Below are 26,754 nucleotides of genomic sequence, written 5' to 3'. Positions count from 1 at the left end.
ATATTTTATGGTACAACTTGTTAAACATTTTGTGTCTTTTAAGTTTCGATCATTTCATGTGATGAAACTTAAAAGTTCTAGGACAGTACTACAACATCATGTATTTTTTTCTGTATAAATGATGAATTACATTTGAATGAGTATTCAAGGCAGTCAAGTTTGCTATAAACTAATTACATTTTCATACGTGTACTATGAGTCGGGTTGTTTGAATTTCCTGCTCACTGTTTACAATATGAGTCTGCATGGTTGCGCCCACCCATTGTGAATAGATGGTACTTATCTCTGTTTTTTGTTGATGTTACTTGTTTGAATGTGGCTATTTTCAAACATGTTTGATCATAAAACCTGAACGGATTTATGCAAACGGCTATCTAAAAAAATGGAAAAGTATTGTAGATAAAAACAGAATTAAAATTATTGCAGCTAGCAAAATCATAAAGTTGAAATATCTTGCTTTCATTTATTTCCACTTCTTTATTAACAACATTATTACGGCTTTATATTAATGTATTAATACATATTCACATCATGTGCTGAAATACTATGTTTTGAAATTTAGTACATTTAAAATTGCCTACAAACTCATTTCGATAGGTATGCAAATCGTATGCATGGAATACATAAAAATACTGTCACTAGAGGGCGTTCTACTCCAAAATTAGTGTGGGACACTGAATATTTTTGTCATGTTTTGATTTTTCAAGTCTTTGATTACACCTGTACAATTTTGGGAGAACCTGTAGTGTTATTTGGTAATTAATAGTGAGCCTCCTTAAAGTAAAAAAAAACATAGGACCCCATATTTGGTGATTGTGTGTGATTTTGGCAAAAAAATGTGGTTTTTGGTTAAAAAATTAAGTTGTGATACAATGCCATTGGTGTTCTTTTTTAAGAAACTTCCTGAAATTTGTGAAGAGGTAGCCAGAAAAATATTGCCACCTAACTGAATTTCCTGTGGTCATAGATAATTTGAGTGACACACAAACGTATGGTTATTATGATTTATAAGTGTTATCATGTATATAATGTTGAATGTTCCATTTCTTTACAGTAGTACATCCAGAATGGATAGAAATGACAGAACTCAAACTGAAAAAGGTAATTAGAAATTAAGTTGATTCAAATGTCTCCATGTAAATAATTAACTGTTACAGTGGACAATGTGACATAAATGGAAAAAACAACATATTACAACATATCGTATCAATAGAAGACTAATTACTGAAAGGTATACTTAGATTATTGATTTTGATTAATCTTTGACCTCAAGTTGATGTGACCTCTATTAACATCACCAGCAGGAAGGGAACTATCAGTTTTTATGCTTTGTCCTTTGCCAAATTGTGATTAATTGATTAATTGACCCATTAATTGCCCCAAAATGTTGCCCCTAAGGAAAATGCATTTTGTCTAAACTTTATGCAAAAAACCTGCAAATTAATGGTCTAAAATGGGATAGTGATTTTTGGTCAATTGAATTTCATGATGAGTAGACACACCAGATGCACTGTTGATGGTTTCTTTGTTCTTATAAAACAGAAATATAGAATGTCCGATATTGATACTTTTAATACAGGAGGTAGCATCCACAGTCAATCAGTCTTGAATGAGTATCAATTAATTCATGTTATCATATATTTATAGGATAATTATACATACAGGATATAGGATAATACATGTGTAACTCATAAAGTACACATGATAATTGTAATATTGAATTGAATCGTGTTGTGAAGGCCAGTCATTGCTCTCCATGTATCCAATGACAGTCTTTGTTTTGGTCATTGTAGTTAACAAAATCAGCATGTACATGTATACTGCAGCTTTGGTTCTCCATACAGCTGTACACAGTACAGATCAAAATGATGAAGACAGGAAACAAGTGTATTTTGAAACATTTTAGTCAAATTGAAACTTTATTGTCTTTATTTTTAATGTAACGATTAGAAATGATAGAAACACAGTTTAAAAAAACAGACTTTGTGAACTGTAATGAATAGAAAGATGTAGTGTCAGACTCCAACAATATTTAATAGCAGGGGTGAACAAATCCACTGGTCCCGGGCCCGGGACTAATGATTCTTTGGGGCGGACCACACACATTTTAGCTTGTCTGGTCTGTTGGACCAGTACCTTACTGTTAATATCTATGTTAAAAAATTGTCCTAACATACAATTTTTGGACCTGACCCACAATTTTGGAAGGGACGGGTCATAGATGACCCACACTAAAATTGTATGCAAATATGTTTAGCAACATGACCACACCTATAGCAATAGCCAAATGATCATGTATATTGCATAGATAACAACAGGGTTGAATAGGCAACTGCATAATCATTCAGCAAATATCTACCATGGATCAGCATATGGGTAAATATTTTGAAAAAGTGTACAGTTGTGCTATAACGCTATTGGCGGTTTTTTTTATGTCCCCCAAAAATTGTATGATGACCCAGAAAACTAAAAGTTTCGGGACACTATGTCCCACTCTTAGAAAAGGCTGGCTGCAACACTGTGATAGTAGATATTGGTTCCCAAGTTACTACATCAACTGTGATAGTAGATATTGGTTCCCAAGTTACTACATCAACTGTGATAGTAGACATTGGTTCCCAAGTTACTACATCAACTGTGATAGTAGACATTGGTTCCCAAGTTACTACATCAACCTTGATAGTAGACATTGGTTCCCAAGTTACTACATCAACCTTGATAGTAGATATTGGTTCCCAAGTTACTACATCAACCTTGATAGTAGACATTGGTTCCCAAGTTGCTACATTAACCTTAATAGTAGACATTGGTTCCCAAGCTGCTACATTACCCTTGATAGTAGACATTGGTTCCCAAGTTACTACTCAACCTTGGTAGTAGATATTGGTTCCCAAGTTACTACATTAACCTTGATAGTAGACATTGGTTCCCAAGCTGCTACATTACCCTTGATAGTAGACATTGGTTCCCAAGTTACTACTCAACCTTGGTAGTAGATATTGGTTCCCAAGTTACTACATCAACTTTGATAGTAGACATTGGTTCCCAAGTTACTACTCAACCTTGGTAGTAGATATTGGTTCCCAAGTTACTACATCAACTGTGATAGTAGACATTGGTTCCCAAGTTGCTACATTAACCTTGATAGTAGATATTGGTTCCCAAGTTACTACATCAACTGTGATACAGTGTAGTACATATTGGTTCCCAAGTTACTACATCAACTGTGATAGTAGACATTGGTTCCCAAGTTACTACATTAACCTTGATAGTAGACATTGGTTCCCAAGTTACTACATTAACCTTGATAGTAGATATTGGTTCCCAAGTTACATCAACTGTGATAGTAGACATTGGTTCCCAAGTTACTACATTAACCTTGATAGTAGATATTGGTTCCCAAGTTACTACATCAACTGTGATAGTAGACATTGGTTCCCAAGTTACTACATCAACTGTGATAGTAGACATTGGTTCCCAAGTTGCTACATTAACCTTGATAGTAGATATTGGTTCCCAAGTTGCTACTTTAACCTTGATAGTAGATATTGGTTCCCAAGTTACTACATCAACTGTGATACAGTGTAGTACATATTGGTTCCCAAGTTACATCAACTGTGATAGTAGACATTGGTTCCCAAGTTACTACATTAAACCTTGATAGTAGACATTGGTTCCCAAGTTACTACATCAACTGTGATAGTAGACATTGGTTCCCAAGTTACTACATTAACCTTGATAGTAGACATTGGTTCCCAAGTTACTACATCAACTGTGATAGTAGACATTGGTTCCCAAGTTACTACATTAACCTTGATAGTAGACATTGGTTCCCAAGTTACTACACCAACCTTGATAGTAGACATTGGTTCCCAAGTTACTACATCAACTGTGATACAGTGTAGTACATATTGGTTCCCAAGTTACTACATCAACTGTGATAGTAGACATTGGTTCCCAAGTTACTACATTAACCTTGATAGTAGATATTGGTTCCCAAGTTACTACATTAACCTTGATTATAGATATTGGTCTCCAAGTTACTACACCAACCTTGATAGTAGACATTGGTTCCCAAGTTACTACATCAACTGTGATAGTAGATATTGGTTCCCAAGTTACTACATCAACTGTGATAGTAGACATTGGTTCCCAAGTTACTACATCAACTGTGATAGTAGACATTGGTTCCCAAGTTACTACATCAACCTTGATAGTAGACATTGGTTCCCAAGTTACTACATCAACCTTGATAGTAGATATTGGTTCCCAAGTTACTACATCAACCTTGATAGTAGACATTGGTTCCCAAGTTGCTACATTAACCTTAATAGTAGACATTGGTTCCCAAGCTGCTACATTACCCTTGATAGTAGACATTGGTTCCCAAGTTACTACTCAACCTTGGTAGTAGATATTGGTTCCCAAGTTACTACATTAACCTTGATAGTAGACATTGGTTCCCAAGCTGCTACATTACCCTTGATAGTAGACATTGGTTCCCAAGTTACTACTCAACCTTGGTAGTAGATATTGGTTCCCAAGTTACTACATCAACTTTGATAGTAGACATTGGTTCCCAAGTTACTACTCAACCTTGGTAGTAGATATTGGTTCCCAAGTTACTACATCAACTGTGATAGTAGACATTGGTTCCCAAGTTGCTACATTAACCTTGATAGTAGATATTGGTTCCCAAGTTACTACATCAACTGTGATACAGTGTAGTACATATTGGTTCCCAAGTTACTACATCAACTGTGATAGTAGACATTGGTTCCCAAGTTACTACATTAACCTTGATAGTAGACATTGGTTCCCAAGTTACTACATTAACCTTGATAGTAGATATTGGTTCCCAAGTTACATCAACTGTGATAGTAGACATTGGTTCCCAAGTTACTACATTAACCTTGATAGTAGATATTGGTTCCCAAGTTACTACATCAACTGTGATAGTAGACATTGGTTCCCAAGTTACTACATCAACTGTGATAGTAGACATTGGTTCCCAAGTTGCTACATTAACCTTGATAGTAGATATTGGTTCCCAAGTTGCTACTTTAACCTTGATAGTAGATATTGGTTCCCAAGTTACTACATCAACTGTGATACAGTGTAGTACATATTGGTTCCCAAGTTACATCAACTGTGATAGTAGACATTGGTTCCCAAGTTACTACATTAAACCTTGATAGTAGACATTGGTTCCCAAGTTACTACATCAACTGTGATAGTAGACATTGGTTCCCAAGTTACTACATTAACCTTGATAGTAGACATTGGTTCCCAAGTTACTACACCAACCTTGATAGTAGACATTGGTTCCCAAGTTACTACATTAACCTTGATAGTAGACATTGGTTCCCAAGTTACTACATTAACCTTGATAGTAGACATTGGTTCCCAAGTTACTACACCAACCTTGATAGTAGACATTGGTTCCCAAGTTACTACATCAACTGTGATACAGTGTAGTACATATTGGTTCCCAAGTTACATCAACTGTGATAGTAGACATTGGTTCCCAAGTTACTACATTAAACCTTGATAGTAGACATTGGTTCCCAAGTTACTACATCAACTGTGATAGTAGACATTGGTTCCCAAGTTACTACATTAACCTTGATAGTAGACATTGGTTCCCAAGTTACTACATCAACTGTGATAGTAGACATTGGTTCCCAAGTTACTACATTAACCTTGATAGTAGACATTGGTTCCCAAGTTACTACACCAACCTTGATAGTAGACATTGGTTCCCAAGTTACTACATCAACTGTGATACAGTGTAGTACATATTGGTTCCCAAGTTACTACATCAACTGTGATAGTAGACATTGGTTCCCAAGTTACTACATTAACCTTGATAGTAGATATTGGTTCCCAAGTTACTACATTAACCTTGATTATAGATATTGGTCTCCAAGTTACTACACCAACCTTGATAGTAGACATTGGTTCCCAAGTTACTACATCAACTGTGATAGTAGATATTGGTTCCCAAGTTACTACATCAACTGTGATAGTAGACATTGGTTCCCAAGTTACTACATCAACTGTGATAGTAGACATTGGTTCCCAAGTTACTACATCAACCTTGATAGTAGACATTGGTTCCCAAGTTACTACATCAACCTTGATAGTAGATATTGGTTCCCAAGTTACTACATCAACCTTGATAGTAGACATTGGTTCCCAAGTTGCTACATTAACCTTAATAGTAGACATTGGTTCCCAAGCTGCTACATTACCCTTGATAGTAGACATTGGTTCCCAAGTTACTACTCAACCTTGGTAGTAGATATTGGTTCCCAAGTTACTACATTAACCTTGATAGTAGACATTGGTTCCCAAGCTGCTACATTACCCTTGATAGTAGACATTGGTTCCCAAGTTACTACTCAACCTTGGTAGTAGATATTGGTTCCCAAGTTACTACATCAACTTTGATAGTAGACATTGGTTCCCAAGTTACTACTCAACCTTGGTAGTAGATATTGGTTCCCAAGTTACTACATCAACTGTGATAGTAGACATTGGTTCCCAAGTTGCTACATTAACCTTGATAGTAGATATTGGTTCCCAAGTTACTACATCAACTGTGATACAGTGTAGTACATATTGGTTCCCAAGTTACTACATCAACTGTGATAGTAGACATTGGTTCCCAAGTTACTACATTAACCTTGATAGTAGACATTGGTTCCCAAGTTACTACATTAACCTTGATAGTAGATATTGGTTCCCAAGTTACATCAACTGTGATAGTAGACATTGGTTCCCAAGTTACTACATTAACCTTGATAGTAGATATTGGTTCCCAAGTTACTACATCAACTGTGATAGTAGACATTGGTTCCCAAGTTACTACATCAACTGTGATAGTAGACATTGGTTCCCAAGTTGCTACATTAACCTTGATAGTAGATATTGGTTCCCAAGTTGCTACTTTAACCTTGATAGTAGATATTGGTTCCCAAGTTACTACATCAACTGTGATACAGTGTAGTACATATTGGTTCCCAAGTTACATCAACTGTGATAGTAGACATTGGTTCCCAAGTTACTACATTAAACCTTGATAGTAGACATTGGTTCCCAAGTTACTACATCAACTGTGATAGTAGACATTGGTTCCCAAGTTACTACATTAACCTTGATAGTAGACATTGGTTCCCAAGTTACTACATCAACTGTGATAGTAGACATTGGTTCCCAAGTTACTACATTAACCTTGATAGTAGACATTGGTTCCCAAGTTACTACACCAACCTTGATAGTAGACATTGGTTCCCAAGTTACTACATCAACTGTGATACAGTGTAGTACATATTGGTTCCCAAGTTACTACATCAACTGTGATAGTAGACATTGGTTCCCAAGTTACTACATTAACCTTGATAGTAGATATTGGTTCCCAAGTTACTACATTAACCTTGATTATAGATATTGGTCTCCAAGTTACTACACCAACCTTGATAGTAGACATTGGTTCCCAAGTTACTACATCAACCTGGATAGTAGACATTGGTTCCCAAGTTATTACATCAACCTGGATAGTACTATAGTAGACATTATATTGTTAGAGTGACACTGAGACTTTGAGAATATCAACAATAAACATTAGAGTGTACAATGTACATGTTTAATTGTTTAGTGAGGAAATAAAAAATGTATAGTGACTTTTAACTCTGGTGACATTCTGAATATTTGATAAGATCATGTGACTGAACATAGCATATTTTTGAAAACATGAGTTTGTTTTAAATAGCAATATATGTGGTTATGATTGATTTGCCATTTTCACTTTCTTAACCCCTCTCTCCTGACCCGGTGACCAATGTAGAGAGTTAATAGTTAGTTGCACTTAAATATCCAACAGCAGCACAAGGTGTAGCTATTCTGTTGTCATGGCAAAAAAAAGAATGTTGCTATGGTAGCATTAAATTTTATTTTACCTCAGTGAAGGCCAGTCATGTATACTTGATATTATATCAGAATGTTGATGTTTGATGAATTTTTATCTACAGTGGAAAGTACATAACCTAGAGCAATCTTTAGAATTAGGTAATATTGTAATGGATATAACCATGGCAACAACAACTTTTAATCATATGTATATTTGTAAATCACAGCATTGTACATAATAAAGTTAATGTATATTTTAATGAGTATTACTTATAAATGTGTTATAAGTTGTTTTCAAACTAACTCACCTCTATAAATGTGTAGTATTAGATCATTGACAAGAATCACTAAAAGATCGGTGCCATGGCAACAACCACCTTTTGATAGTCATACCAATGCCTTAAATGTTTGCTTAGTGGCAATTGTTCTTTGTGTTTCTTGGCTTATTTAATACACATGCATACACAATTCCAACCACTCAACATGATACTACTGGTATTCCTATGTGCATATATGCAAATTAGTACTAATTATTAACCCTAACATTGATGAATGACACCACTCACATGAAAGCTGAGATGGTCAAGTATCTCAATCCAGTAAAAACTCAAAATTGAAAATTTGTGAGGCTAGCTAGCCACTTTGCTATACAACACTGAGTAATCATAGACTGTACTGTGACGACACATGATACATCAAAGGTGGACCTAGCATTCGATACTGACGTGGCCATGGAAAATCAGACTGTCGTATTTTTCTTAAAAGAAACAAATCAAAAAGAAAAAGTGACTTTGGCATCCATAAATTTTGGAGTGCATACACCTAGACAAACACGGGCATTTCCGCCCATCCATGATCAGTGGTCTCGGAGTATGAAAATTTCAGATCATTTTCGATTAGAATTCAATAATTGGGAATTAGAATGTTCCATTTTGTTCATTTCAGTGACATTTTATATTTGGTGTGCTGTAGGTCGTCAACACGAGACAGGGTGTGTTTACATGTATACATGGCTCTGAATTCATATGCCAAGAGGTTCCACCAGGGACATACAAACTTCATCCTAATATTTTTTTTATTGTCATTATATTATAATATTAAACCCCTTCACTTTTTTGTTCTCCTGACATGTAATTTTGAAATTACTTTTATTATAGTTTGGACTCTCACAAATTGAATGCAATATATACATATAAAGTTCTGAAAGGACGCCCTCAAACATCAGCCAGCATAGCAAAAATTAGCCAGCATAGCAAATATATGCTCAAATGGATACATTTTATTGACAATAGGACCAAAAGGCACTATTTGTGCACTGATTAGCTGGCAAACATCGATAGTTTGCTGTCCGGGAAATTAGTGCAATGACTGAAATACACCGATTGAGGGTGCTTACACCGGCATAAAGCGTTCACACCTACAACTTAGTACAAGCTAATCCTTTCCTCCGGAGGATCTGCGGAGCTGAATCGACCAAAAACTCCACAGTAAAATAATCCACAGATTCTCCGGAGTCAACCATTCACACATGCAAATTACCTCCAGAGTTAATTTAAGTCACTGATTCTGCAGAGGATATGTCCTAGTGTGAACAGACTATTAGATATTGATGTGTTATACTATAGTACTTTATCACATTTGTAAATATTGCCAACAAACACTGTTCAGTGATAAGAAAGATAAGAAACCCCTCTTCCTTAGTTAATGGCTCGATTCTGTAATGTTCACCAGGGTACATATGTACCCATTATCCGCCCGAATATCTCAACCCCCCCCCCCCCCCCTCTCCCCTGGGAATTCTTGCCATCAACCAATTGTGAGTGATCGACTTGTGACACTTCTAGATGCCAAAACGCAAACTGCTACAAACTAAACTGAATGAGGGGGTTATTCCCATATAGAGAGGTCTACAGTGTTTGCTGTCCAAATGAGTCATTTTCAGGAAAGAATCCCTAGACATGGGTCAATTTATGAATCATCGGTCTATAACTTTGGCAACAACCTCATGCTTTAGAAAAATTCCCATGCAGCAGCAGAAAAAGGTGACTAAGTGGAAGATTTTCCTCAAGAATTCCCTAACAATGGGTTTTCGTTTTGCCTTATACATGGGCCGATGTTTTCAGTGTGGGCGGCACACCCATGTCTAAAATTTGTTGAAATACCCATAAATTTGGAAATTACCCTTATATAATTTCTAATTCCTTTATTGCAGTGTATATTAGAAAATGACTTGGCCACTTGATGTCATGCATTCACTTGTTTGGTCATAATTCTGCACATAAATGTTAAGTTTGATAATGGCACTGACTCAAACTCCCGTCTCTTCATTGAGCACACTGGTAATTTTAATGAAAATGTTTTTGAACAGGTTTGAATAATGAAATGTGATGAATGGCCTTGATTTCAAAAGAGAAATTAAAAAATGTCATCAAAAGGTTTTCTGTACTCCAATTGTTTCAGAATTAGAAACTAGTAATTCAATTCACTTACTACTGGCTATGTTGTCTAGTATATTGCTGACAACATGATAGCCTTGAAAAATGAATACGTTTTAATACCAAGGAAATGTAACCTTCTGATTTGCTGAAAAAATTTTACTCACAGTACAGTCACTCAATGAGGATGCTCAATGTAATCCTGACTTTCTACCAAGTGATAATTGTTTGTACACAAGTAAATACTGTTTGGGAAAAACAGGATTCCATATGACTTGGGGGAGATGTAAAATCTAATTTTCCTCATAACTTTGCACACACTGTGTCCGTACTACAAAAGTCCTAGCTTTAGTAAGTAGCCCTTTAGTAGATTATCATCAAACAAGTGTGTGTTTCGAATTTAGCTTATCAATCATTCATATAATATATTCTCCAAGAATCCCAAGTGATATTGTGTTCACCTTGGAATATATTTCCTTCTTGGTAGTTTATGGCGTAAAACAAAAATTTAGCAAGACAAAAGGGGGTTTCACATGTAATCTGGTAACATGCATTAAACTTGGTGAATGTCTCAGGTATCAGAGAAAAAGTGAAAGACAAACACAGAAAGGTTATTTTTGATAAGAAGACATATAGTTCATACCAAACTATAGTCCAGTCAAAATAATTGCAACAGAAATTATTTTTAGTGCATCTTCCACAGAATTTTATGCTGAACAACATATCAAAAGTCTAGAAACATGTAAGCGGTGGAACATGAGGAAAATAAGGTTTTTATTAATTCCCAATCTTTTTCTTTTTTCTTCATTCAGCCAGAAAATACTCGTGACCAAAGGGTTGTCACTACCCGTCTAGCTACTCAAAGTGACAAAGCCCCTTAGGTCATTATTATTTTCCTTGACTGAAGAAAGAAAAATAGTGGGGAATGACATTATAAGTACATATAATAATGAAGTTTTCCTTGGTATTTATTTCTCTAATCAGAAACATATTGATCATTTTGTTTTTCAGTCAGAAGAAGTGGTGGTCAGAAGTCGACCAATGAACCAGGAAGAAATTGCTGCAGGACCTGAAGGAGTGATTGAAATGGACATTAACATTGGAAAACCACTCTGGTAAAAAAATGATGTTTGCAACCCCATCATTTAATGTTTGAATTAGACCAATTCATATATACTCAGACAATATAACAATCTTATGATAATATGCATATCAGTCATTTACCCATTTATGGCCAAACAAATCTCTTATGTCAACAGTGCTCAAACTGAAGATACATAACCACAACTTCACCTGGGACTACTTTGCATCTAAAGCCTTCAAACATCATTATAAAATGAGTTCTAATCCTTTGTATTGGAAAAACAGTTCACAGAGATTTATTAGACCCATACTTTAACTCTGGCAATATATTTAAGTTCTATTTGCCAGCAGTTGAGTATAACATTTACAAATTACTACGAAGTTTGGTTTCTATGAAGGAACACTACATCTTGTGTGCCTCATGTCTATAATTAATGTTTGTATACATCATGACTATCTAGTAACTACCCCTTGCTGTCTATGAATCTGTGAGTTTCAGGGACAATGAGTGCTCCATACAATAGATAATCACAGAATATGTGCAATGTTTTGGCATAAAATCACCATCACTAAGGGGTTTATGTATGAATTCAATTGTTTCTCTGCCATTGAAGAGCTAAACGTTTCTGTTTATATTTATATGAGCAATCAGTAATGTACATGTACATGACAAATATGAGCTTCATTACACAACAATTTATGAAATATCACTTTAAAAATGCCAACAAGTTCTGAAAATACCAGTACAATAAATGAATGATTTACAGAAAATAGAATTATAGTAAAATTCACCAATGGTTAGTTGCATCTCATCTCTTATGGTGTCAACAATTTCCATTGTGACTTCTTCCCCATGGTAAAGAAAAGAATCATCACCTATCAGCTGTGGTGACCTACAGCATTAAGTACCAAATATACCACATGAACATAATCAGTGTTTTTAAAGGCCAGTAAACCGGTAAAAGTTCTGAGTTTCCCGATCAATTATCAGATTTTCCCACGTGTGTCCATGGTCAACGTGAAACAACAGAAAACATGTACAAATGTAAAATGCTTTGAAAATCATGTTTTAACTAATAAAGAAGGCAAGTTTATTTGTTGCCATCGTTGTGTCTACCTAGAGAATCACTGCATCATGCATGCTGCCAAACACAGGTTCATATGGACACAGCACAGTAGTGAACTTCATGCCAAAAAAAAAATTGTACTGTAAGACATGTCTAACTGTAGTTAGCTTCAGCATGTTCAGATTTTTTTTACAAAACAAAAATAGTCGGTGACGGTACCGCACACTAGCTGCTGAACTGAGGCCAGCCACTAATCAGAACTAGTTTTACCACTGTTGATTATATGCACAAACTTGCCCTTAGCTACATGTACCACCATTTTAATTTGATAGTTATACATGTACATACCTGAATCATTTCTCTATTTTAATGAATTTTTCAGCTTTATACAAAGAGGATTGTACGACGAGAGATTCCGTGATCTAGTTGGCTCTGTACTAGAGGACTTTAACGGTACAATATCTTCATACGGACAAATTGGTACGGGCAAGATGTTTACTATGGAAGGTAAGTTAATAAACATAAGAATTAGTTGTTGAATTAGATGATGGGGACGTCTTTGCTAATGTCAGGACCTTTCAGGAGAATATCAATCCATATGCTAATATTTTGACTTAAACTTGTACGACAGTGGAAATTGAACTTTCAGTTAAGATAGATGCAGACTAAAATTATTTTTGTGAAATGTTTGTACGGTGCTCATGGTAGAGTGGCGTTTCTAATGACTTCCATTATCTTGCAATGCACATTATTGAGAACTTGCAACTTGTTTACACTATCCGACATCAAAAGCATCTTATCACACACTAAAATTTGTAATCTAGCACAGTCGTCAAACAATAATGGTTTTGACTTGTGTCTTTCCTAGTAACGAATGCTTGCTGTACAGTGTACAGTAGTACGTTCTTCACACAAAGCAAATACTATGTACATGTACATTTATGTAAAGTCTGTATACTATGTAATGCTCCAATTCCTAGTACTTAACTTAGTTTTGTGAGTTTTTGCTTCAATCAGTTTTTATTAATAAATAACTAATTGTAAAGAGGTAACTCTATTAATCAGAATGATTGAATAAATTTATGTGTTAAACTCCTCAAGTTTAACTTGTATTTGTCAAAATAGTTAATTGTCTAATATAATATTGAGAGCGAATACAAAATGCTCAAAATTATCTGAGCAATGGTAATTGTAAACTACATGTATGCTATCATGTTTCAGGTGTATGGAGTGATCCAGACCTCCAAGATTTGATTCCAGATTCCTTTGACTACATATGTACATACATATCCCGTTCAGAAAATCGACAGTATTTAGTGAGAGCATCATACTTGGAGATCTATCAGGAGAAGATCAGTGATTTGCTTTCCAAAGTCCAGGAAGAACGGTTAGAATTGATAAATCGACCAGATGTTGGTGTTTATGTTATGGTGAGTAATATAGTTTAACTTTTCAACTTGCAAACTGCACTAACTGCAAGTGGGACATTATTGTTTGATATCAGGATTATGTTTGTTGATTGATTTTAAGGTACAGACCCAAACATCAGTTTGATGGGAGTCATTTTACTATAATAAATGTATACATCTACGTTACCCATAGTTTGTTCAATATTGTTGAAAGTGTATGTCACGAGTATGAAAGTCATTACTTCCGGCAAAACATCTTTAAAGAAACATTTCCTGTTTCAGCTAGTGTAGATTTAACATTGCTATTATCATGGCGTTCAAAGCTGTAAAACCAAAGTATATGTAGCTATAAAGTCATATTTATATGTATTATTACATTATTCTTTTTAAAAAGACTTAAATTAATTGAAAAATCACAAACTTAATATTTGATGGATTTATGTAATGTTATTTGTTCTCACTGTTTTTTTTTCATTTATTTACAGGATCTCATCTCATTTGATACAAAAAGTGTGACAGAAATTGAACATGTGATGAATGTAGGTAATCAGAACAGAGCTGTTGGGTAAGCAAGCTTCTTGTTATTCTCATTGAATTACAAGCATGAACTTGGTCTTTGTTGTTTCGCATTGTGTTGGCTAGAAAAACTAATGAAGTAGTTTTTGTTAGTTGTCAAATAATAGTAATGATCTGGGCCCATAACCTGTTGCCATCTTGTATAAGTACAAGGATAAAATATGTGAATCGAGGCGATAGTATATTTAATGAGTAGCTCCTTTTATTCCTTAACAAAGGAAGCACAAGTAAAGATGCGCTATGGATTGTGGTACATAATAAACATGTGCATAAATTACGTTTACATACCAATCATACTACAAGTTAAGTTCATAAGTTCAGTTTACTGTAACATGTTTATTAGTATGTGTTTAGCACAACTGAACTGATAAGGTTCAGTAGTGCAAGAGGCATGGCTAATAATAATTGTCTGTCTGTCTGTCAGTGTGGATGTGTGTAAACAACTTAAAGTCAAATACTGCTGAACAGATGAAGTTCACTAGTGCTATAGGCTTCAGTAAGTGTCTGTCTGTCTGTGTGGATGTGTGTGTAAACAACTTTAAGTCAAATTGCCATATAATATTTGGTGAGTGCATTACCTTGAGAAATTGATACCCAAGATAATGCACCCACCAAATATTGTGGCAATAAGTTGAGCAGTTTTTGACTTTAACTTGTTTACACACACACACACACACACACCCACACACACACACCCACACACACGAAAAGGTCCTATAGGAATCATATATGAATAAATCCTATAGGATTCCTATAGGAATTTCTATGGGATTCCCAGGGTGTTTTTAATCCTTTTCTATTGGATTCCTATAGGAATCACTTATAAATCCAATAGGATTCCTATAGGAATTCCCTTACAATCCTAGAGGATTCTAAATCCTAATCAAAGGATCCTAAATCCTAAAGGATTTCTATGGGAATTTCAATAGGATTCCTATGGGAATTCCATACAAATCCAATAGGATTCCTACAGGAAATCCATACAAATCCAATAGGATTCCTACAGGAAATCCATACAAATCCAATAGGATTCCTATGAGAATTCCATACAAATCCAATAGGATTCCTATAGGAATTCCCTTACAATCCTAGAGGATTCTAAATCCTAATCAAAGGATCCTAAATCCTAAAGGATTTCTATGGGAATTTCAATAGGATTCCTATGGGAATTCCATACAAATCCAATAGGATTCCTACAGGAAATCCATACAAATCCAATAGGATTCCTACAGGAAATCCATACAAATCCAATAGGATTCCTATGAGAATTCCATACAAATCCAATAGGATTCCTACAGGAAATCCATACAAATCCAATAGGATTCCTATGAGAATTCCATACAAATCCAATAGGATTCCTACAGGAAATCCATACAAATCCAATAGGATTCCTACAGGAAATCCATACAAATCCAATAGGATTCCTATGGGAATTCCATACAAATCCAATAGGATTCCTACAGGAAATCCATACAAATCCAATAGGATTCCTATGGGAATTCCATACAAATCCAATAGGATTCCTACAGGAAATCCATACAAATCCAATAGGATTCCTATGGGAATTCCTTACAAATCCAATAGGATTTCTATGGGAATTCCATACAAATCCAATAGGATTCCTATGGGAATTCCATACAAATCCAACAGGATTCCTATGGGAATTCCATACAAATCCAATAGGATTCCTATGGGAATTCCTTACAAATCCAATAGGATTCCTATGAGAATTCCATACAAATCCAATAGGATTCCTATGGGAATTCCATACAAATCCAATAGGATTCCTATGGGAATTCCTTACAAATCCAATAGGATTCCTACGAGAATTCCATACAAATCCAATAGGATTCCTATGGGAATTCCTTACAAATCCAATAGGATTCCTATGGGAATTCCATACAAATCCAATAGGATTCCTATTAGAAGTCATACAAATCCAATAGGATTCCCTTTTGGAAACCCTTAGGATGCCATTAAGAATCTATTAGAGTAATATAAGAATCCCTGCATAATTGTCAATGGAAACCTATTGGATATCTATGCAAAATCCCCTAGAACATAAACCACACATAAGACCACCACACTAAACACCATTCAACATAAAAAAATAGATAAACAACAAGTTTTTTAAAATAATAATTAATTAAGTTAAAAAGAAGAAATCTGTTACACACACACACACACACACACACACACACACACACACACACACACACAGACAAACAGACACTTTGCCATGCCTATAGCACTTCTGAAGATCATCCCCTAATTTGAGGGAAAAATTTGGTCCCATAGTTTTACCCACATTCCACCAAATAGCCGGTCTTCACATGTTGTACACCAGGGATCAGCGAGCGATCAATCAATCGAGATTTATCGATTGATTGATCAATCGATTTATTGATTGATTTGTCATTTGGTTCAATGATTGATTGATTGATTGAAAGAATGATTGATCCAGACAGACAGACAGACAGACAGACAGACAGACAGACACTTTGCCAATTTCCTACAGCATTTCTGAACTTTATTAGTTCAGTTGTGCTAAAAACAGTTGTCTGGCAGGCAGAGCTACATTAAAAGTTAGTCCTGCACCAAGAGCATAATCGTGTTTAGTACCTGTAAATCCCTGTAGCTCCACTGATAACACAAAGTAATTGTAATCCAACAATTTTTGCATTAGCCATTATGGTTAAAAGAGATCTAAAGACAATATAATAATATGAAATGAATGTTCATTTTTTTCAGTGCAACTAACATGAATGAGCACCGTTCTCATTCTCATGCTGTATTCCTTACATTAGAATGTAGAGAGGTAAGTACTGTGTTTTCACTTTAAATTTGTCTTCCTTTTTACAGCCAATTTAACAAATTAAACAACAATAATGTTTACATAGATATTGCATGTTGATAGATTAGTAGTATTGGTTTCCAAGTTTACAATGTACTTCACTTGTGGAAGTGTACAGTAAAGTACTTGAAAATTTTAGGACCTTATCACAGTTGGATACTGATAATAAGCTGTCAATGGTTTGTCCAGTGAATAAACAACTTTATATATAAAGAGTTTTGTGCTTTTCCTAATGACTAAGTCTTGCTATCTTTTCAGAGATACATGCTCAACAATTTTGTGTTTAAATGAATCCTTGTAAATACCTGCAAATTATAACTATAACAAAACATGTTTAAAGTAGAATTATCTACAATCGTTTTAGTTTTTTAGTCCAAGCCTCCCTTACACCATTGATACATTGAAATAAAATAATTGATTCACATCTTATATCCCAAATGACACAAGCAGTGATAAGTTGTGTGTACCCATTCTTTCATTGGTTATTGTATCTTAATTTTCAGGAAGAACATTCAAAAGAAGCAACAAAAGTTAATTTGTCTTTGGCAGCGTTGGATAACGTTACCTCTGCTCTAGTTGATGGCAAGAATACACATATACCATATCTTGATTCCAAATTGACCAGACTTCTGCAAGATTCTTTAGGTGGTAATGCCAAGAAAGTGATGGTAGCTAATATTGGTCCTGCTAGCTACAACTATGATGAATCTCTGACAACATTGAGGTATGTGATAGTTTTCTAAGATTAATCAGTTGGCTTCTCACCTGGCATGAGGAGAGAGAGGTACACTTCAAGTTAGTCTGGAAGCTAATGTGGTCTCTAACTAAATCATGTAAGGCCAAAGTCTCTCAATCAGCATAATAGGTTCTTCATACACCCTGAAAAGTATTGGATCACCCACCTGTTGGTAAACATATTTGTGTCACTGTACATGAAAATACAGTCCAATGATTCAATCAAATTAATTTTGGGGTCTGCACCATAAAATCAACATCCCCAATGTGATGACAGTTCCAACCTTTTACAGTACCAATTATGGCTAAAATCAACTTCTTATCAAGATATACAAATTGATACACATTCAAAAAATGTATGCAAATATGCCTAGCAACAAGACCACGCCCATATATAGCAAAAGCCAAATGATGACTTATATTGCAATGATAATATCAGGAATGCATACACAAGTGAACAAAAACATTCAAAAATGTATGCAAATATATCTAGCAACATGACCACACCCATAGCAAGAGCCAAATGATCACGTATATTGCAAAGATAGCAACATGGTTGGATAGGCAACTGGATAGACATTCAGCAAATGAACACCTATTGTTAGCATTGACTTGCATATGGATAAACATTTTTTTTTAAAAATTGACAGTTGTGCTACAACACCATTGGCGGTATTTTTTGTATTTTAAATGGCTCTGATCACTGCCACTATGGATTTCAGCCGTTATATAAATTTTTGGCTTTATATAATATTGTAATTATTTTAACAATTATCAGTGAATATATTGGTATTGATATATAAAAAATGTAATACTTTAATTCCAGGGAGGACAGTTTATACATCGTATAGCAATTAGCCGATATATATTTTGAAAGTTTGCTTGTTTCAGAACTTTTTCCATTTCTGTATATCTTTAACTAAATGTTGACCATTCAGTATACCAGGTAGGTCTGTTATGGTAAAGAAAAACATATTATATAGAATTGACTTGGAGGCCGCTGTCACATGTATAGTGATGTCTAATAAATTGATATGTGTTTTTTTACAGAGGGTACTGGCATGGTGATATGGCTGTTGAGTTATTTAATGCAGATACTGATAACAATTTCCAATTACTACCATTTAAACAAGAGGTGGGTGTACATTTGCTATTATTTTGTACATCATCTTGTTTTATTGTTAATATTGATAACATCTAAGATATTGGGATGACCTTTGTCCAGTCAACATTTTATAATGTACATTTTATTGAAGGAATGGTTGGTGGGGGGGGGGGGGGGGGGTAAGTGCAGTGTTCACACACAGCTAATCTGATGCTTCAAGCCCGGTGTAAAAGCTGTTGTTGAGCTCTACTGGTGGAGTGGCTATTATTAGTTATTTTTCCTGCTCAGTGTGACAAGGGGAAACTTTTAAAGTCTTAGTTTTTTAGTCCAAGCTTCCCTTACACCATTGATACATTGAAATAAAATAATTGATTCACATCTTATATCCCAAATGACACAAGCAGTGATATGTTGTGTGTACCCATTCTTTCATTGGTTATTGTATCTTAATTTTCAGGGAGAATGTTCGAAAGAAGCAACGCAAATTAATTTGTCTTTGGCAGCGTTGGATAATGTTACCTCTGCTCCAGTTGATGGCAAGAGTACACTCATTCCATATCGTGATTCCAAATTGACCAGACTTTTGCAAGATTCTTTAGGTGGTAATGCCAAGAAAGTGATGGTAGCTAATATTGGTCCTGCTAGCTACAACTATGATGAATCTCTGACAACATTGAGGTATGTGATAGTTTTCTAAGATTAATCAGTTGGCTTCTCACCTGGCATGAGGAGAGAGAGGTACACTTCAAGTTAGTCTGGAAGCTAATGTGGTCTTTAACTAAATCATGTAAGGCCAAAGTCTCTTAATCATCACAAAAGCTTCTTCATCCAATCAGTGAACCCCAGCTGCTGTAGTGATGTAAACAGTGTATAAGAGGCTGTCATTTTTTCTTCCGTAAGAAAGAGATATATTTATGGGTGGATGTCTGTGTGTCTGTATGTATGTGTGTCTGTCTGTCTGTGTCATCGCTTTCTCCATAACGGCTTGCTCAAATGAAACGAAAATTTTCAAGACGTATTCCATAGGGTAATGGCACGCATCAAATTCATTATAACTTGGTACACACATTTGCGATACCAAAGCGCACCTGTCCTGAAAATATTACTAATGTAGCTTTTAGTTTTAATAAGATAGTGGCATATTTTCGGTACATTGTACACACGATCGTCATGGACATTAAAGGATCTGTGTCATTGTTTTCACCGTAACAGTTTGCTCAATTCAGACGAAATAGTGAAGACGTATTCTGTAGGGTAATGGCAAGACTTGATTAGGTTTTGGTAAACATCCCAAGAATATTAATGAGCACTTTACGTAATTAATGATTTTCAGCAATTAGGCTATATCTCAAGAATGCACACTTCAAATTCATTATAACTTGGTACACACATTTGCGATACCAAAGCACACCTGTCCTGAAAATATTATTAATGTAGCTTTTATTTTAATAAGTTACTGGCATATTTTCGATTGGTCACAAAAAAGAAAAAAAATAGTTTCTCGTCAGGCAATGTCTAAAGTGGTGCGATTTTATCACCATTTTGTAAAACACGACTGGCTCAATTCAAACGACATTTATTGCATGTGTTTTGTAGGGTAGTGACATGAACTGATTAAGTTTTGGTAAACATCCCAAGAATATTAACGAGAAATTACATAATTAATGGTTTTCAGTAATTAGGCTATATCTCAAGAATGCACACTTCAAATCCAATATAATTTGATACATGCATTTGCAATACCATTATAACTTGGTACACACATTTGTGATACCAAAGCACACCGGTCCTGAAAATATTACTAATGTAGCTTTTAGTTTTAATAAGTTATTGGCATATTTTCGATTGGTCACAAAAAAGAAAAAAAATAGTTTCTCGTCAGGCAATGTCTAAAGTGGTGTGACTTTATCACCATTTTGTAAAACACGACTGGCTCAATTCAAACGACATTTATTGCATGTGTTTTGTAGGGTAGTGACAAGAACTGATTAGGTTTCGGTAAACATCCCAAGAATATTAACGAGAGATTACATAATTAATGGTTTTCAGTAATTAGGCTATATCTCAAGAATGCACACTTCAAATCCAATATAATTTGATACATGCATTTTCAATACCAAAGCACACTTGTCCTGAAAATATTATTGATGTAGCTTTTAGTTTTAATAATTTATTGGCATATTTTTGTAGGCCACTAAAAAGGAAAAAAATAGTTTCTCATCAGGAAATGTTGTCTAAAGTGGTACGACGATGCGCTTATTTTTTTTTTACATTCTCAACAAATGTCACAGTACATGTTGTGGTTGGCCAGGAGATCACTAACTGCAATGGGCAAATAGCAATCAATGAGAAAAAATAACTTATTACATTTGTTCTGTTGTATTCCAACAATTGTCTGTAGGAACGACAATCTCAAAACTTTGCCCTTACGGAAGACATTCAGTTTACATCTGGTAAAGAAACGTAATTTCTTTGTTTTAGTAACCCCCCCCCCCCTCTAAAAACGAAATGTCCTAATGCGAAATGGGAAAATGAATGACCTGTTCTACATAGTATATATCATATAGTACATGTATGTTTATGTCATATACCATGATATCGATAAACACAACAAACTCTAATTGCAATTCAAATTATAAAACATTTGCTGTCTCTGCTAAACATAGCTTCAACTGGTAATTGTATTTACCAGTTCTCATGCTCTTTAGCCTTCAAGTTGTTTCTGTCAATTCCTTTTTATTCAGACATATCCGTAATTTATACACATTGATTTTGACTGTTGCACTATCACAGTGGTAAACACGTTGACGATGGCCACGGCTTTCACAGTCATGCATGTTTCAACTATCACTCAAAAACTTCTACAAATCTGTTTGGAATTACTAAACTATTGCTGAATAATTATTTCTGGCAATCAAACTTTTTGATTTTCAGGTTAATAGAATAGGATTGAGTCAACATCAGTCGAATGATCAACTTGTTGTGAATGCTGAAATAAACATTCGCAATACCTGCTATCTACGACAATCTAGTCCAAGTTTAGAGGTCATGTCAAACATGTGACATCTCATCGGTAATTTCTAGATTTACATTTAATATTAGTTTCACGTTATACCCCAAACTTAGAACCTTCGCGTAGGTGGATTTTGGCAACATCCTCTCCACATAGTCAATTCAAATCAATTATCGTGAAGTTGCCACTACGATCGAATGATCAGCTTATCACTACCCACTTTGTTGACTTTCGGTGACAAGATCACATGTCATTACCTACATAGTACTGGAGTGCAGTATTGTAATATATTTGTGTATGATGAATTTCTTCATGTCTAAACAGCTAACCCATCTAGAATTTGGCATTAGGTAATCCTAAAACGTAAAGCTATGTCGGTGGTTTCAAAAACTGAGAGTTGCAGGTACAAGTAAATGAGGTGATGTCTACATTAAGTGTAGGGCCTTGCTTGGGCTGTAACCTTATCTTCCCAGTCACAAGAAATTGGTTGACATGTGCATTCGTCACATACCATCAATTATAGTTGTGATGTGACCCAACAAACAGAGAAAAAGTCTTTTGAATTCAAGAACTTCTGCTTTATAGGTGTTGGTGAATAATAAAACCATGTTTTCGCAGCCATCAAGTGGTTGTTTTTGTCATTCATTTATTGTACATCACTCCCTGGCTAGGTGGAATACTTGGCCATGTGGATATTTTCTATGCATCTCTATACAATGCTGACAAAGTTCTGACTGTCATTTTTTCAAGACAAGAAAAATAGCATTGCCTCTTTTGATTCCATTTTTGAAGTGTAAATCCTTATAGTGATTTCGATGCACACAAAATAAAATGAACCCTTACCCCTCCCCCTCTAAATGAAGGAATTATGTTTGCCGTGTGTCAGTTTTTAAATGACATATGGCCCCCTAAGTAGCCTGCTGAGCTGACAAATATACCATAGTTAGATATTACATTGCTGCCCCAATAAACACTATCTTTATGAGGGACTGTGGTATATTGGTTTGAATTTGGTGATTGATTAACAACGACATGATGTTAATGACACCGTGACTGTGGGTGGTTGTGGATGAATTTTAAATTGCATCTCATGAATCTCAGTACTTCTAGAGTAGCGACTGTGACTATACTGTGAGTGGATATGTAAATGGTAATGATACACTTTAGGAACTAGACTATGTGAGTGGAGGTATAAATCGTAACAATACTGTATAGGGACTAGACAACACTTCAGTATAATTGCATAAAATGTACCAGTAGACGTTAACTGTTTACAGCACTTCAAGTGGAATTAAAGGGATGTAGGTTTGATAACTTTGATTGGGTAACACACTCACACAATTAACTTGCCAATGCCATGATACACTAAGTGATCCTATCTCTTAGCTAGCTTTTTAATAAATCCTGTGAAGTGTTAGAGTCCTTAATACCCATCATTAGATTTATCTTGAATGCAAATATATCAATTCAACAAGCTATCATTTATCGTCTGTTTCTATAGATATAATGCTGATTATAGTACCAAAAACACGAAGAATAAACCAAAGATTAACGAGGATCCAAAGGATGCTTTACTTCAAGAATTCCAAGATGAGATTGTAAGACCAAAATCACAGCTGGATAAGAAGGGACTCGGAAGTTGTCAGAGGAAATTAAAGAAAAGACAAAGAAGCATGACTTCAGGTATATGTATGTGTCTGCCAGCCAGTCGGGCTGCATGTGTGTCTGCATGTCTTTCTCTCTGTACTCAGTTATTTTTACAACATTTGTATTGTTGCTATGCCTAATTCAAATTTGTGTGATATTTTCTTAGCTCACTTTCATTAGCATTGAAGCAAATGCACTGATGTGTTTATGCTAACACGTCAGCTCATAGGGTACATATGAAACTACTATTTTACAGAGTGTTTCGGATTTTTATCTCCTAATGTTGGACTACAGTATTATCAATATACAGGAAAGAAATTGGTCACTTTATTTTTGAAATAGTTGTATATTAAGGAATGTTGGTTTGACACAAATTGGGAAGTGTCTGACTCAAGACACTGACCTGACACTGATTGAAAATTAGCCCTTTATGAAGCTCAATTGAAAGCAGTACACCTACCTTGGCGTTATTTGGCTTACGTCACTATGGTCATTGTTATTAGGATGGTATTCAATATCCACAGTGGGTTGAAATTGGCCATATTAATTTACCAATAGTTGTTTTTGTTTATTGTTTATTGTTTACGTTCTTTCTTTACAAAAATTAATTTAAGGTTCAGCAGTGCTATAGGCATTGCTATGTGTGTGTGTGTGTGTGTGTGTGTATGTGTGTGTGTGTGTGTGTGTGTGAGAAAAACTTAGTCAAAAACTGCCGGACTAATTAATAAGGTAGTCAGTCAGTACAGTTAAAATCAGAGAATTATAGTTGTCTGAGAGTAATGGTGGTTCATTAAAATCAACAAAAGAACAAGTTAAAGTTGATTTAGAAAATAAACACAAGATTTTCAAATCATCACTTCATTGAATGACACCTTGTAGGAAAGAGATACTATAAAGAGCAAAAATGGGCTACCAAAAAAACTATTTTTTGCCAAGGAAACATGTAAACAAAAACAACTATTTATAAATAAATATGGCTAATTTCAACCCACTGTGATTCATCTGTAAAGTGTCAAACAATTTCATCCATCCTGCTAACCTATCTACAGTGGGCCACTGTAAAAGACTCAACAAACACTTTTGATTTGTACTATTTCACTTGAATGTATATTCTAAACTTGAGACTTAACCATACTTTACCATTGAGGATTCCTAAAACTTGCGATAGTTTGTGATGTCATTATCTACCATGTTGGAAAATACATGCATTTGACAGTTACTAGAAATTCAATATTTATGATGTCAAACTACTAACTAAATGTGTTTTCAGGGTAAAATTGAACATAAAACTGATGATCACACAAAATATTGTGACCACTTCATCAAAAGGTATAGTAGTGTGATACTCTTTTGATGACAATGAAGAGTATACACATGGAAAATGCAGGCAGCGTGCAGTATAGCGTTAATTCCCACTTGTACTTGTCTTCATCTTTGTAAATAGTGGAGTATTTGTCATATTGTAATTAATGGTCATCATCTTTTCACATGGATTTTGTAGAGCATTGTCCATTGTCAACTTGTAACAGGAAATGATTCTTTAAGAGGCTGAAATCTTGTATAGCTTATACAAAATTATCCTTGATTGGAAGCAAAAGTGTCTTATTTGTCTATCTGTCTGCCCATCTTTGAGAGACTTAAAGTCAAAAACCACAGACAACATTATTTTGATATTTGGTTGGGATGTTGATTTCAGTCTCTAGTTAGGATAGTGGTCAAGAAAAACATTAAACATGTCTACCTAGGAGCAAAACACACCCATAGCAGCAGCCAAATTGTGTTGTATATAGCAAATGTAACAACAGGAATGGGTACACAAATGAATAAACTTTTGCAAAAAAGTATGAAAATATGCCAAGTAACACAACCCCCACCAACAGCAACATTCGGATGCATGTATAACATAAAAATGATAATTCATTTCTTTAAAAGAAAGTGTACTACCGTGTGTGTGTCTCAGTGCTCTTTTTAATACTCAAAAAGGTAGAAAATGGATAACATGACAACAAAGTTAGTTAGAAAGATAAAATAAACAATACAAAGTAAACAGAGCTAAAACAACGGTGATTACATAAAATTATGATAGCCTGTTCAGACTACGAATTTTGTGTAGGGCCAGGCCATGGCCAGGTCCTGGTCTGGGACAAAAAAACAGGTGTGAACGGTTTAGCCAGGGCCTGGCCCGGACAAGATTTGGTCCCAGACGAGAAGGTGGTTCAGGCCCTGGCCTGGCCGGGCCTGGTCTGGTCTTGTCCCAGAGCAAAAACTTCCGTGTGAATGCAGACCTTGTCCCAGATGACGCCCTCTCATGTTGACCTACAGTATATGTTGACCTTTTTACTATTGTCTAAGCGTCCCATGAATGTGTAATGTTATAATCAGTTGGAAAGTAAACAATTATCGAAGTCAGCCATATTTAACAATAGTAGCGTTGATGTGACTGAGGGGGCTGTTTTTGTCCTAGACTCGATGACGACAAATATGCAATCTGAACGCAGACCAAAAGTTAACACCTGATTAATTTGTTTACTGGGACCAGGCCGTGGCAAGGTTTTTTACATATGTGAACACCCTTGATGTCCCCAAAATGATAAATGGCATAATCTTTGTTCCAAGAAAATCACACTTGTTATTATTACTTTAAAAAAAAGATTAGTTTTAAGATTACATTAAAAGATTCAATATTAATATCCAAATGAATGTTAAAAGGAAGCTAATTCCACAGAATTGGAATAAGATTTGAGTAAAAAAATGTCATTTTGGTCAAAAAGCTTATCATGCAGTTTGGTCTGTTCTTATGGATGTGTAGATTAAGATTTGTTCATAACAAGATGATTTCATCATTAATATACAAATAAGGGCTAAAAATCTGTCTTTTGGTCAAAAACATAAATGTGTATCTCAAAAAGTACTTGATCA

General features: G+C 35.1%; 1 protein-coding gene across 1 annotated transcript; it reads left to right on the top strand.

Moving 5' to 3' along the window:
- The first annotated feature begins 1,077 nt into the window (after window positions 1-1,077).
- LOC144438709 (kinesin-like protein KIF3B) lies at window positions 1,078-26,112 on the top strand. Its single transcript, XM_078127855.1, has 11 exons — window positions 1,078-1,101; window positions 11,358-11,461; window positions 12,879-13,003; window positions 13,718-13,926; window positions 14,391-14,470; window positions 17,233-17,299; window positions 17,839-18,059; window positions 19,121-19,205; window positions 19,633-19,853; window positions 23,690-23,871; window positions 25,949-26,112. The coding sequence occupies exons 1-11, from the start codon at window positions 1,078-1,080 to the stop codon at window positions 26,110-26,112; spliced, it is 1,482 nt and encodes a 493-aa protein (XP_077983981.1).
- Window positions 26,113-26,754: the final 642 nt, after the last annotated feature.

This window comes from Glandiceps talaboti, chromosome 8 (genome assembly GCF_964340395.1).
Source record: "Glandiceps talaboti chromosome 8, keGlaTala1.1, whole genome shotgun sequence".
In the NCBI taxonomy this organism is placed as follows: domain Eukaryota; kingdom Metazoa; phylum Hemichordata; class Enteropneusta; family Spengelidae; genus Glandiceps; species Glandiceps talaboti.
This window is presented reverse-complemented; position numbering and strand designations above follow the sequence as displayed.